This window comes from Condylura cristata, unplaced genomic scaffold (assembly GCF_000260355.1).
Source record: "Condylura cristata isolate star-nosed mole 26May11 unplaced genomic scaffold, ConCri1.0 scaffold00023, whole genome shotgun sequence".
Taxonomy (NCBI): Eukaryota; Metazoa; Chordata; class Mammalia; order Eulipotyphla; family Talpidae; genus Condylura; species Condylura cristata.
This window is the reverse complement of record NW_004567124.1, coordinates 23,123,837-23,137,419: the sequence shown is the minus strand read 5'-3', so window position 1 is coordinate 23,137,419 and position 13,583 is coordinate 23,123,837. Positions and strand designations below refer to the sequence as shown.

General features: G+C 42.6%; 1 protein-coding gene across 2 annotated transcripts in view; it reads right to left on the bottom strand.

Annotated features, from left to right (window-relative positions):
* Window positions 1–13,583, bottom strand: part of SPG11 (spastic paraplegia 11 (autosomal recessive)) — a 65,586-nt gene that overhangs the window by 4,554 nt on the left and 47,449 nt on the right. The window contains exons 27-37 of one of the 2 annotated variants that reach the window (XR_001145720.1): window positions 12,475–13,228; window positions 9,270–9,409; window positions 8,262–8,460; window positions 7,768–7,905; window positions 4,556–4,689; window positions 3,944–4,051; window positions 2,469–2,637; window positions 1,955–2,043; window positions 1,586–1,741; window positions 828–979; window positions 182–372 (exon numbers count right to left, since the gene is read on the bottom strand). Coding sequence is in view for 1 of the 2 variants with exons in the window: in XM_004687542.2 (XP_004687599.1) it covers window positions 192–372; window positions 828–979; window positions 1,586–1,741; window positions 1,955–2,043; window positions 2,469–2,637; window positions 3,944–4,051; window positions 4,556–4,689; window positions 7,768–7,905; window positions 8,262–8,460; window positions 9,270–9,409; window positions 12,475–13,228 (2,220 nt within the window). In the remaining variant the exon portion in view is untranslated. Of the gene's footprint in view, window positions 1–24; window positions 373–827; window positions 980–1,585; window positions 1,742–1,954; window positions 2,044–2,468; window positions 2,638–3,943; window positions 4,052–4,555; window positions 4,690–7,767; window positions 7,906–8,261; window positions 8,461–9,269; window positions 9,410–12,474; window positions 13,229–13,583 lie in introns of those variants that run through there. The other variant, XM_004687542.2, reaches the window with a different exon arrangement.

Genomic DNA, 13,583 nt, shown 5'->3' with positions numbered 1-13,583 from the left:
ATGGAGCTTTTGCTCTTAATACCAATTTCCCTATGAAAATTCTATCATCCTTTACCCACTACTAAGAACTGGTATGTTCAAAGAGCTCTAGTATATTCTATTCTGATCATAAACATCTGTCAGTACCTCATTTCAGTTGAACAGGCACCTAAGAAATCTTGGCAGTGACACCTTGTATTACCTGAATCCTGCTAAGCTGCTAGCATGTCCTTTAGACAGCAACCTGTTTGAGGGTCCTTCAGAAGCACATTTACAATGTCATAAAATTTGTGTTCATATGCCAGCTTGTAATATAAGTAGATGTCTTCACAATATGTGAGTAATTTCTTCAAGTTTTTCATAACTGTGTCAGTAGGCTGATGTTGTTTGTATCTGCATAAAAACATAAGTACAGGTTGAGATTCTATCTGTTGAGTGAGGACTGTTAGCTCTGACACTATCACTACCTACAGAGGAAAGGGTACTGGGAAAATGACCTTATAGTAATCATAGTGGTGCCTTGTAAATGCTTAAGTTACTTCATTAAAAATGACTGTCTTAATGCTCACCTTAATTAACAAAAGTGTAGTACTCCACAGAGGATCTCTCAAGTTTATAGTTTTGGGCACCAAGGCACGACAACTTGCTATCCTCTCATTTTAAGTACAAAACACCATAAGCAAGCTGTCCTCAGTCATCTGTTTGTATAAATTTGTGGAAAGATTTCTTCCGTACAGGAATCCTTAAACTCTCAGCCATCTTAAGCAGAGGAAGCTCATAGGCATGTTAGACTGAACCATAAAATTCTTAACTATCTTATCCTAAAGCAGAGGCATTTGAGTACTTACTTCTTTGAAATCTCTTCAAATATATTGGATCTTAATAACCTTTGCTGCTTAAATTCTTCCAAATAATTAAAGTCTCCCTTAATAATCACTTGTTGGTATAGAATTTCGGCCCAATCAGGAACAAAGTCATAGGCCTCAGCCACAATAGAAGCCTTAAAAAGATGGAGGAAGACACTGTTAGAACCTACTTGGTATAAACTAAAGACAAATTATGCTACAAAACTTTATACTGTACACACTGCTGCAGTGAATGTGATCGTTACCAATTATGTTTAAAAAGGTCTATGAACCAGGGATGGTGAGAAGTGTTGTGTCTTCACAATGGTTTAATAAAACTGCTAAGAAAGAATAAAGGTGCTGAGAAAGAAGTACTTTCCTCACTAAATCAACTATACACAGTGAAGTGGTTGAAACAGCCTTGAAGAAGCCTTGACTCAAGCTAACCCAGCTGCACCATTCTAGAAATGCCAGGTCTAAGAGAAGTTCTTGGACCAGTAGCTGGGATGTTCTCTGAACCTCAACTGTTTAAGGGTCACAGGTGAGTGCCTTCCTGCTGAGCTAATCTTGTAGGGAAGGCAGCAATACCAACTTACCAGTACCTCTGCCTGAACAATGTGTTACTAAATTCTGCCACGAGAAGGTAATAAGCAGCCAGGTGAGAAATGGAGTGTTTGGTTCTGTCACTGGTCTGAGTTGCAAGAGGGACAGCAGGAAGGTGCAAGCTGGCAGTGCTAGCTGGATTTTTCTTCCTTGCTCACCTGGTAGAACCGAGGCAGGGCCATAATACAGTCCATCAGCCTGTGGCGGCTCAAATTGATGAGCATTGTGTTCTGGCCAGTGTTCAGAAAGTGGATCTGCAGTGTTATCAACTTAGTGAGCCGGTGACAGTGCAAAGCCTGTCGCACACAGGAGTCCTTGAGGGACAAAGGTGGAAGGAGATGTAAGTGGAGAAACTTTGTTGCCATAATTTCCATGGACTTAACCCAGCAACTGAACACCCCTCTGCCGTTGGTTAGCTCACAAACACCCACTCCCTCACCCGGATCACCCTTAGTTGGAAGAACTGGACAAAATCCTACTGCAGACACTGTCTTAGGGCCAGTCAGTCTGGAATAAGACCATCGTACCTTGGCATAACTCTCTGCAGCATCCAGCATCAGAGTCAGGGCTTTCAGTAGCAGCTGCTTCAGTTGGTGCCCATCCTTGAGGCTGTCATCTGCAAGGGAGTAAAAAAAAAGGTTTGCTGGGTATGTCGACTCCTAGCCCAGCCACTTAACCATGGTAGTATGCAGAACTAGAAGCATCTAGCTCCTGTTCACAGGGAAGCAAGTATGTCTTAAGTAAAAGGCTATTGGGTCACAAGTGCACACACCCTAACTCCACTCTGGAGTAGGACTCCTTGCCCTTCCTGTGTGTGCCCTGCTGAGCACACCATTAAGGCAGATGCGCATACATAAGCATATATATTCTGATGAGTGCACCCTTGGAAGCACAGGCTACAAAGAAGGCTAAGTGCCTTCCAGGCTCCCCTTTCCCCACCTTCCATCTATCTGCCCAGCTCCGTACCAGTTTCACAAGCTCTTTGTAAGAACCTTTCCTGTCGGCAGCACTACCTGGAGGTGCTGCCTGACCTCTGCTCACCCCAGGGTTGAGAATCAATCAATTTCAATTGGATGCAGGCAGCTGCCTCGTGGTTCTCCCCAATTTCTCGGCACATGCTGAAGCACAGGGCAATCATGTTGTGCTTTTCACTGTCCCCAGGGCGGCAACGCTTGATGTAATCCAGCAGAGCGGTCTTCAGAGTACCACTCTGCCCCAGAAAAAAGGGAATAACAAGGTCTCAAACAAGGATTCAGGAAGGACGGGCTGAAAGTTACCAAACACTGACCAAGAAAAAGCAAAAAGTCATGCTATCCTGTGAATAAAGAAACCAGCACTTCCTCTGTTGGTGAGAGAATGGCACTACCTGTCAGAAGGAAGACATGCACATGATATGCTAACAGTTCACTTTGAGAGCTGTAGCCACCAAAGAAACAAGCAGAGAAAAGTGCTAAGATGAATGTAACAAGGATGTTTAGTATAAAAATTAGAAATATCGAATGTCCAAAATAAGTACTAAGAGGATAACATGAACCCGTTAAAACTGATGTTGACTTGGGAAATGCTAGTGACATTCTTACTTAGAGAGCAGGCTATTTCATACCTGCACAGCATATGTTTAAAAAAAAAATGTAAATACCTGTTTGGGGGTAGGGAAATGTAAGGGCTACCTCCAGATAGTACATGGACATGGCTTTGTACTGTGTTTTCCAAGTGTCTTTACACTGAACAAGTACTACTTTTGTAATCAAGAAGTTAAGTTATTAAAAGAATATTTAAATGCAGAAACAAACGAGCCTTAATTTTAAAAAACCCTCTTGGGGATCCTTGATGTGTACCTGTGTTTAGGGTTTGTCCTTTCCAGATCAGTGAACTGATCTGTCCTGAAGCTAGTCTAACACTGAAGTGTGTTTCTGCCTTTGTCTCAATCAGGTCTGGCTGGGCCCTTCTTGAGGCCAAGTGTACTTCATTTTTAAAATCTGAACTCAAGTGAAATTTTCTCAACAATGTGGCCAGTCTACTTTGAAATAGCTCTGGGAGTGACATGTGTGGTCACACAGCAGACCAAAGACAGACAAGCACCCAGAGCTCAAAGGCATTTGCTTCTAAACCGCCTCATGATAAACAGGCCACAGTTTTCCAGGTCCAGCCTTGCCATTCACTCCCTAACACCTCTCAGCAACACACCTTTTCTTGGTACTTGAAACTCCAAGAATCCTAAGTCACAGCCTCTTGAGCTGGCCAAATGCATTTCCATGCGGCTTTAGCCCTGCCAGAACAAGCATTCGGAGTAGAGACAGGTGCCTGACAAGCTTATCGGAGGTGGACAAACTCATTTCCTGCATTTCTGTCAGCATGATCGCTCCTGGTCTGTATTCTGTAAAACCATAAGCTACTGGCTACCACCTGTGTGCCCTTAATCCCTTCCTCATGTCCCAGCAGTACCTTGACTGGGGTAATTCCTAAGAAACTCTGAATATCAGTATTTGTTACCCTAGAAAATACTGTACACCTACCGGATCCAACTTCTTCCTCATCAGCACTTCGAAGTAGTGCTTTTTATGCAGCAAATCAAATATATATGTCATCTCATTGTACCTTCCGATGCCAGTGAGGAGACGCACCTGAAAGGGAGAGATGCTTAACTGCATCACTTGGAATTCTCCGAGCAACACCATTACCTTCATCAGTTTGGTTGCTTTCAAATGTCAAGCTCTAGGGGCCAGGCTGCCATGCTCACCTCCTTCATACCCATGTACTTAACATAGGGCTCCTCTAGAGGATTCAGAAATGCTAGTTGTTGGCACACCACTGGTTCTTGCCTCTGTTGTTGTATCTAAGTGTGACTATCAAGTGCTGAAGTGCCATCTTCCTGGGGAGGCACAAGAGACTTGAGTTTTTAGTTCATTTATATTGAAAGATAAAAGGTGGGGCCCTCGCTGGCGCAACAGGTTAAAGCACAGCACTCTGAGGCGAAAAGTAACTGCCCTGACAGGGCAGCCCCAGATCATGGCAGGAACCCTCTTGGTCTTACTCCTGATTTGTTATGTTAACAAATCATAACTTGGTGCAGAGGGCTGAACAGCCCAGGCCATCTGTCTGGAGGGTGGTTGAGGGGAGCTACTTACCACTAGTCCATATTCTTCATTAGGGGCTAAGTGGTTGTCAGTGAGCAGCCGGGCAGCCTGTAGGACTCGAATGATACCCTCCATGTGGCACGTCAGTGTGAAGCAGTGGTGGGCCAGGATCAGCAGCTCTGTAGCTGGGTAAGTGAGACACTAAGACAGAACTCTGTACCAGGGTACCCACGGTGTCAACTGTTGCTGGCAGGAAGGTGGAAGGACCCAGTACAAACAGCTTGTCAGGAGAAGGCTCTCCCAACATCCTCTGAATCGCCTGGCATTACTAGCTAGAGCTCTGCAACACCCAAATTTTGCCAGTAAGAATACAGCGATTAACTATCCTCAAATATAGTCATGCGGTAACTGCATTTCCAGTAGGCTCAGCAACCACAACAAGGAACCCCTGCTTTCTAAAAATGAAGAAACAGCCTGTAGACAAACTGATGGAATGCCTGTCTAGAAGCTCTGTATCTCTGTGGCCTAATCTTTAACCTTTATTGGACCCTATCTCTCAGCTTCTAGTCAAGTATATTATTCTACACTTTTGCTGGCTTCCTAGATGAATGCAAGATTGTAATACACACAAATTTAAAACTATTACAACCAATGTAAGCAAAATTAAAAGGCAAACTGGGAGAAATCTTCAAACTTGAAGAAAGAAAGCTGTTCCCGGCCCTCCCTGGTGGCGCAGTGGGTTAAAGCACAGCATTAGGAAGCTAAAGCCACTTCAGCATGAGTTCGATCCCCGCTTGCCCCGGAGGTGACCACATGGCACAGCAGACCTCTCCTGACCCGCCTGCTGCTCCCCTCAGCAGTGTACTTTGTCAATCTCTGTTCTGCTCCCCACTCTGGTGAAGCCTCTCACCGCGCCTGCATGTCTGGCTTGTACCCCAGTTCTGTATGAATAAATAAATCTTAAAAAAAAAAAAAAGCCGTTCCCATACTTAACACATGCCCTGCCCTCTGAGCAACTTTGGCCACTAATCCTTCAGGACTTGGTTTGAACATATCCACACAAAATGTTTTGATCCCATCAGGCTGGCACCTATTACTTCCTATATTATATCTCCCCTATAGACTGCCCTTCAGAGACTACTGTTCAACTTGTTCACCACCTCCCTGATTTTTAGAATATCTAGCACAAAGCCTGTACTCAATAAATCATGTAGAATGGTACAGGAGATACAGAAGACATTTAAAATTTTTTTTAAAAGATTTACTGATTTGGGCCCTCCCTGGTGGCGCAGCGGGTTAATGCACAGCACTGGGAAGCTAAAGCTGCTTCATCATGAGTTCGATCCCCACCTGCCCCGGAGGTGACCACATGGCGAGGCAGACCTCTCCTGACCTGCCCACTGCTCCCCTCAGCAGTGTACCTCGTCGATTTGCCTGTTCTGCTCCCCACTCTGTCTCTGGTGAATACATAAATACACTGTTGAAAGTAAACAATTGTAGGGGTTGGAAGAGGTATGGGGGCAGAGTGCTCAGAATCCAATTTAAGGTCAGTGAGAATTATACAGTTTTTATCTTAGTTTTTCTATCACAGAATTTTAGTCATGAAGACAAATCACTGGGCAGCAGAAAACACAAATCTCTGAGCTAGAAAAGAATGTTAATGGTCTCCATAAATCGGGTTAGTGGAAAGCGCTTTCCCTTGTATTTGGAAGACCTGGCTTAAATATTAAGTATTCCAACTACAAATGTCATATATAATATGCTCTATTTGCCCCCTTGCTCCCCAAAAGATCACAGAATGTGCCTGAGTTGTGACCAGGTACTCCTACTCCCTTTACCTTTAACATGGGGTCAGAGTGGCTTATACAAACTACTCAACAAAGATAAGTTCCACAGTTCATAAAACACTTTTTCTACTGTCTTTGATATTAAATATTTTTAAAGCTTGAATTATCTGAATAATTTTCATTCTCTACTTCAATTGATGGCAATAGGAACTGGCATAGAAATAAGTAACAGTTGGTAAGTTGCTTCTCAATTCAAATTTCTCCAATTTCAAATCTGTCTCCAAATGTTTATCAGTTCTCTGACTGATATCAAATTTTGACTGAAGAGAGGCAAAGAACTTGGATTCTCTGCTAATGATACTACAGTGCTCATGGGATGGTTCAGAAGGCTATTTTAAATATTTATTTGTTCAATAAACATCAGTAACATGACTTTTTGGGGGTCTATCTAATGTGCAAAGTAGAGGCTCCCTGGCCTAGGGGTTAAGTCTTAGCTCTGTCGCCACTGTGGCTTGAGTTTGATCCCTGGCCAGGGAGGTGAGCCACATGGCACAGCAGACTTCTGACCCACCCACTGCTCCCCTTAGCAGTGTATTTCAGTAGATCCGCCTGTTCTGTTCCGCACTCTGTCTCTGGTGAATCCAAACCAACCAAGAAAAAAAAAAGTTACTATTTAAAAAACATAAAATAAATATGCAAAGTAGAATGGGTCCCAGGAAATGATACTTTCACACACCGTAAGGGGGAGTCAGAAGTTAAATTTTTTCTTCCTAGAGTAAAATTTAATTATAAATATGGCATACTCTTGAATCATGAATTTATTTTAATCATGGTCATGTGCAGAGATGTGCTTATGGGGGTGCTAATCAATGTATAAAGTGGTAGAAAACTGGAAACAATCAAAGGTCTTATATAGGATATAAAGTTCTTATATACATAAGAAAAATACTGTGCGCCATTAAAAAATGTTACTGTTATGGAAAAGATGTCAGTGACACCGTACTCATAAAGTAGCTGTAAACAGTATGCATAGTATAATGCCAGTTTTGAAAACTGAAAACCAAGAGACTTGCCTAGAAACAGACCCAAAGGATGTAGCCTGCAGTGGTCCAGACACAGAAAGTGAGCAGGCGTGGAAATCACAGACTAGGTTCTAATACCAGTTCTGCCACTTAATAATATTAAGTGAGTCAACCTCTCTTAAGCTTTGTTTCTTCTTTCTTGACATGGAAATGATAATATCCATTTTGCAGGGTAATGTGTAAAAGTAAGTATCTCAAATGTTAAAAGGTAACCTTTTGTGTGATTTTTACATTTGGAGCTGCTTACCAAGAATTTACACATCATAATGGAGGAGAAGGGATTCAGAATAGGGACAGGTGTCGAAATTAAGTTTTGGAAAAACTAATCAGGAAGACTTACTGGAGATCTACTTGGAATAAAAAAAAAATTTTTGAAAAATAGCCAAGAACTTACTGCAAGCCAGTTCCCCGTGAGGAACAGAGGAAATCTTATCCAACAACTTCATGCCTACTAATGTGCGGTCTTGACACAAAGCAGTCAGCTGAAGCAATGTCTGGCTTTCCTCTGCTTGAGTGAACATCTGTCTGTGTCCTGTACAGGAGAAAGGTACTGGTTTTTACCTTGACAGAGCTGACACTGATCAGAGCCTCACACCGGAGGCCCACTGCTCAGGGGAAATGCTGCTGCAGGTCTCTACATAGCCTCATACAGAGCACAGATACCTTTGCCAAGTGCTCATTTGTAGGACAGGCATTCCTTAGGTCAAAGAAAGGCACAGCTGCTCTAAGCCTAACCACAAAACAACAAACAAAAAGCAACAACAGAAGAAATGCAATCTACTCTCCTAAGTGCAATCTGGCAACCTGCAGGACATAAGAGACCCACTTTCAAGTTCTTAAAGCTCAGATCTTGAGAATGTGACTGGGCAGGTCTGGAGGGCAGGGCACCTGTTCCCTCTGATGAGGTGAGCAGCTCCCGTGTCACCTCTTCGGCCACAAGGTCAGCCACTGTATCTGGCTCAAGGCTCTGGGCAGTGATAAAGGCTTTGGCTCGCTTGCATCGGTCTGGCCGCTGGGAGGCTAAGATTGTCCGGAGCATGGCCTCCCCATCCTGGATGGCAACATCTGTGTAGGAACAGCCCAACTCCTGAAAGGAAGACAAAGCCAAAGATATGAACTAGGAAAAAGCTGGCAAAGACAACCCTTTGAAAATGTGAGACAACCATTTGGGTTTAAAGATCCATCTCACCGAGGAGGAGCATTAATCGTATACACTGTTTCCTAATCCCTTCTACTGCCACTGATGCGCCTAGTCCAAGCAAGAAAAAGATTTCTCTTTAGAAAGCATCATCTAACTTAAACTCTTATTGAAAGCTGAGCTTTTCAAATGTTATGAAATACATGTTAAATAAAAGGAAAAAAAAAAAAACCAGCCCCTTCCTCACTGTTCCCACAGTGCTTCAGTGCTCAGCTTTATTTCTATCATGTTCTTCCCCTTCCCACCTCACTTAAAGTCGACTATTTTTCTCCCTCAGTTGGCACAAACCTACAATCAACCCCTACCTCTACCTTCCATTTTATTTGCAAACTTATGTCGCGCTCTCCAATACATGGAAAGCTCCAAGCACTCCTAAAGTAAAATCTAAGATTTCAGAATGAAATAAAACCTTTTATAGGTCAAGTACGTGGAGCCCAGAAAAGTGAGATATCCTGCTCTTCCATCTGGTTGCCTAAGCTGCAGCCAGGACTCAAATCACCCTAGAACTTAGCCTGGAATCTTCCATACTATTCCCTGGAGGTGGATTTAAAATGCCAAAGTTTCCTGGTAAGAGCTTAACTCCCAGGTCACAACTCTTAGCTGAAGGGCCTGACTTGGCAGTGTCCAAAATTCCCCCCCAACTTCTCATTTCAGTCTCAGAAGGAGCCTCCTGTGAGGCCCATCTCTTTGACACATACCTTAGCAAGTTCATACAGGCAGAGAACCTGCCGGCAGTAGCTCTTCCCATGGAGGCATTTGCTTGTCAGAGTTTCCAGATGAGTCACCACTTCATCACTGGGGGGCAACATCACAAAGGACTGACTATCCAAACTTGAAGCTGGAAGCAAATACATTTCTGAGGACTTAAAGCTGGCAAGTTAAGGCCTCTCCCCAGACCACTAGACTCTGGCTCTCTGCTCAGTCTCCTGTGCTGCACCCCTATGACTTCTCCTGGGTCTGGGATCACTTCTGACACCCCACTGAAACTTCTTTCATTGCCTCTTACAGGAAATTCCAGCTCAGAATATTTCAAAGACTTCATAGGCTACAAGACTAAAAGTTATCTAATGAACACTCCAGAGCTCATCAAAAAAGATGTTACCTACACCTTACTCACACACACCTTATCACAATTTTCCCTCTTATTAAGTCATCAGGTTTATCTCTTAACATCTCTCCCATTACTGCTTTAGTTTAAGTCTGCATCACTCTGCATCTAAAAGACTTTAGCTTTCCCTTTGCCCAAATCTATCTTACACCCACTTAGCAGGATTTTTCTAAAACGCAATCATAAAAATCCAGTATCCTCTGGATAAATACCTTAAAGGCACAGTAAATTAAAATCCATTCCTGTCTTAAGAAGAAAAAAAAAAAAAAACCTCTTAACCTGAAAGAGAAGACTTTCCTCAGTTGGTAAACGGTTTCTAGGAATTCTTTTTCTAAGTGAAAAGAAGTATCAAAGAATATTTATATAACATTATTTATAAGTTGAAATGTTTATTTTTGTTAAATAACCATAATACATCCATAAAGTAGAATAATATGTCTAATATGCCATCATTAAAAAGTGAAGACAGGGCCCTCCCTGGTGGTGCAGTGGGTAAAGCGCAGCACTCGCTGCAAGCAAGCTGCAGTCCCTTCGTATGTGTTCGAGCTCCGCCCCAGAAGTGACCACATGGCGTGGCAGACCTCTCCTGACCCGCCACTGCTGCTCCCCTCAGCAGTGTGCTTCATGGATCTGCCTGTTCTGCTCCCACTCTGTCTCTGGTGAGTCCTCTCACCCCCCTGTACCTCTGGCCTGTATGAATAAATAAATCTTTTTTTTAAAATGGTCAAAACTAGTTATAATTCTCTTAAAAAAATAGGCAAAGACAATCTATATATATGTACTGATGGGGGGGGGGAATGTAGGACAGTATCATTTTTGTACAAAATAAATTGTGTGTGCATATGTACCTGAGCACAGACATGCCAATCAGTAAAAGATGTTATTCTGGGGAATGTGGTGATGGTGGACTCACTTTTTACACGTGCCTGTATTGTGTGATTTGTTACTCTAAACATGTAGGTATTATGCCTTTAAAAAAGCCTTTAAAGACAAAAAGTAAAAAACAACTTAGAACATGTTATCTTTCTGCTTAAAATCCTTCACTGTGGGTTCCAGTTCTAGGTAAGATAGAGTAAGCTCGTTCACTCCGTTTCTCCCACTGAATTCATTCAACAAAAAACCCAGACACAGGACTCTGACACCATGAACAGAGAAGAGCAGAAGGAGAGAGAGGAGAGTAAAGGGGAGGAAGGGAGAAAGATTTTTGGAAACAGAAAAAAATAACTAAAATTTAAAAATCACATAAATTAAAAAAACCATTAGCAGAGTGGAGATACCAAAGAGGTCAGTGAAACTCAAGTTAAATGATCCAATTGGAACAACGCAGAGGGATAAAAAAAAAGACTGAAAAAAGCTTGGAAAGTCTCAAGAGTTGTGAGACAATGAAAGTGCTAAGATTCATGCACTGGACTCCTAGAAGGACAGGAGTATATAGTGCAGGAAAAATAGCTGAAAGACATACTATCTGGCAAAACACATATATCTGTATGTTGAAGATGAACGCCAAAAAGGATAAACCCAAAGAAGCACATGCCCAATCACACTATGATCAAAAGGCTGAAAATAAAAGAAAAAAATCTTAAAAGTAACTGGAGGGGCCCTCCCTGGAGGGGCAACAGGTTAAAACACAGCACTAAGAAGCTACAGCCACTTCAGCATGAGTTCGATACCCGCCTGCCCCGGAGTTGACCACATGGCCTGGCAGACCTCTCCTGACCCGCCCGCTGCTCCCCTCATCAGTGTACTTCTTCGTCAGCCGGCCTGTTCTCCCCATTCTGTCTCTGGTGAATCCTCTCACCAGCCCTGTACCTCTGGCCTGTACCCCAGTTCTGTATACAGAAATAAATAAATCTTTAAAAAAAAAAAAAGTATCTGGAGAAGGGCGCTCCCTGGTGGCACAGCGGGTGAAGCACAGCACTGCAAGCTGGCTGCAGCCACTTCAGCATGAGTTCCGCCCTGGAGGTGATCCACGTGGCGTGGCAGACTTCTCCTGCCTCACCCACTGTTCCCCTCAGCAGTGTACTTCGTTAATTTGCCTGTTGTGCTCCCCACTCTGTCTTTGGTAAATCCTCTCATCACCCTGCACCTCTGGCCTGTACCCCAGTTCTGTATTTAAAAAAAAAAAAAAAAACAGAGAAAACTGCACTAGATACAGTGGAACAATGGTTCAAATGACTGAAGATTATTCACCAGAGACTATGGATGTCAAAAGAAGTAGTGTAAAAATTTTTAAGTGCTGAGTGAAAATAACTAGCAAAAATAATCCTTCAGCAATGTAGGTAAAATACATACTCTTGGATAAAGAAAAACTGATAATCTGTTTCTAGAATGAATTACAAAGAAAGCCCTTCAGAGAGACTATAAAAAGAAGCTGGGAGTAAACTTGGACTATCAAGGATGAAAGAATAACGGTGATGACAAGTGGGGGAGGAGGGAAGTAAACACTGTTGTAAAGTGAACAATAATGTAAATAGATATATAGTAAACTTATCTTACAGGGGTGGGAAGTACACCGGACTATGGTGATGGCACATGGATGATTTGGTGATGGGAAGCCCACAGGGATTACAACTGAGATGGAAAAAGGCACAAAATAATGTAAAAATAAACTTATTAAAAAAAAAATGTGTTTCTACTTCAATGACTAGTTATTGATGTCAGTTTGTGGATTACCTGGCATAGAACTGCTATCTTCTAATTTAAAGTAACTATTATGCCACAAATGACTCTCCTCTCCTAGAGAGGTTTCAACAACACCATTTAGGGCTCAGAGCAGTTTGAGCTCCTTTACTTACTGCTTTGGACTTTTCTTAGAGGAATGCTAGGTGGTTCTTCTGCCTCAAGGAGTTCCGCAGTTTGCAAGAGAGCTTGGATCTCTGGGTGCATGTCATTAACATTAGCTTCTCCCGAAGCTAGGGCTCTGCAGTGCAATACCAATGCAACATCTTGGCTGTAGAAATGAAAATACCGGCACACTCTGCTTGCTTCATGCACACAGTTGCCATCCAGTAGACGCCCAATCAAAAAGCTTAGTGACTCTTGCTCCTTCCAATTTAGTCTGTTCTCATGAGTATCTCTGGACGGAAAGTCACTAAGTTCTAAGTATTTTGATGTGTTCAGAGCAGCTAACTTGGAGAATGAAAGTTCACTTGCTAAGCTATCAAAGGAAATGTCACCGCTAGTTGAGATCTGTCGAGAATATGTGAACTCTGTTGCCTCCTGTTTTCCTCTAAGTGTGTGCTGGGCGATGCGGCACAACCAGATCTGTTTCTCCAGCTCTTCCAGTTTGTCCACAGGCACCTGGTCCTCCTGGGAAAGCCAGTGCCCTGCCAGGGTGAGGAGCAGGTGACACTCCTCAATGCTGCTCCGTTCCTCTGCAGTTAGATGCTCACCTGTCGGAAGGGCCTGGGCTGAGAAAAAGGAAGATGCCGCTCTGCTTGAAATGGAATTTTTCTTAAAATTCTCATGGCATTTTCTCCAGAAATCAATTCTTGCTTGTTTTAGGGACCACTGGTCAATGCGTTTTAAGGCCTGCATTTCCTGTGTTATCTGTGAAATTTAACAAAGTGAAACTTAGATTTTACTGGGTAAAGACTTACCAAAATGCAAAAGCTCCCTAAGTATACCGTATCTATTAAAACCAAAACAAATCAGAGAACATTGGATTTGTAAATATCCTATCTGGGAATTTCTTGTATGAAAAACAATTCTAAATGTATCCAATTGAATGGGGTTCAAAGAGGAGGAAAGGAAAATAACTGTACATATCCTGTAAGTTAATCTTACATTTAAAGCATACTTTCTTCTAGGAATGGCTATCCCAGGCTCATCCAGTCTGAAAATAAGGTGTGTGACAAAAATAAAAGCCTCGTCTCTTAAAATATGTATCTCATTTGAGTCTTTG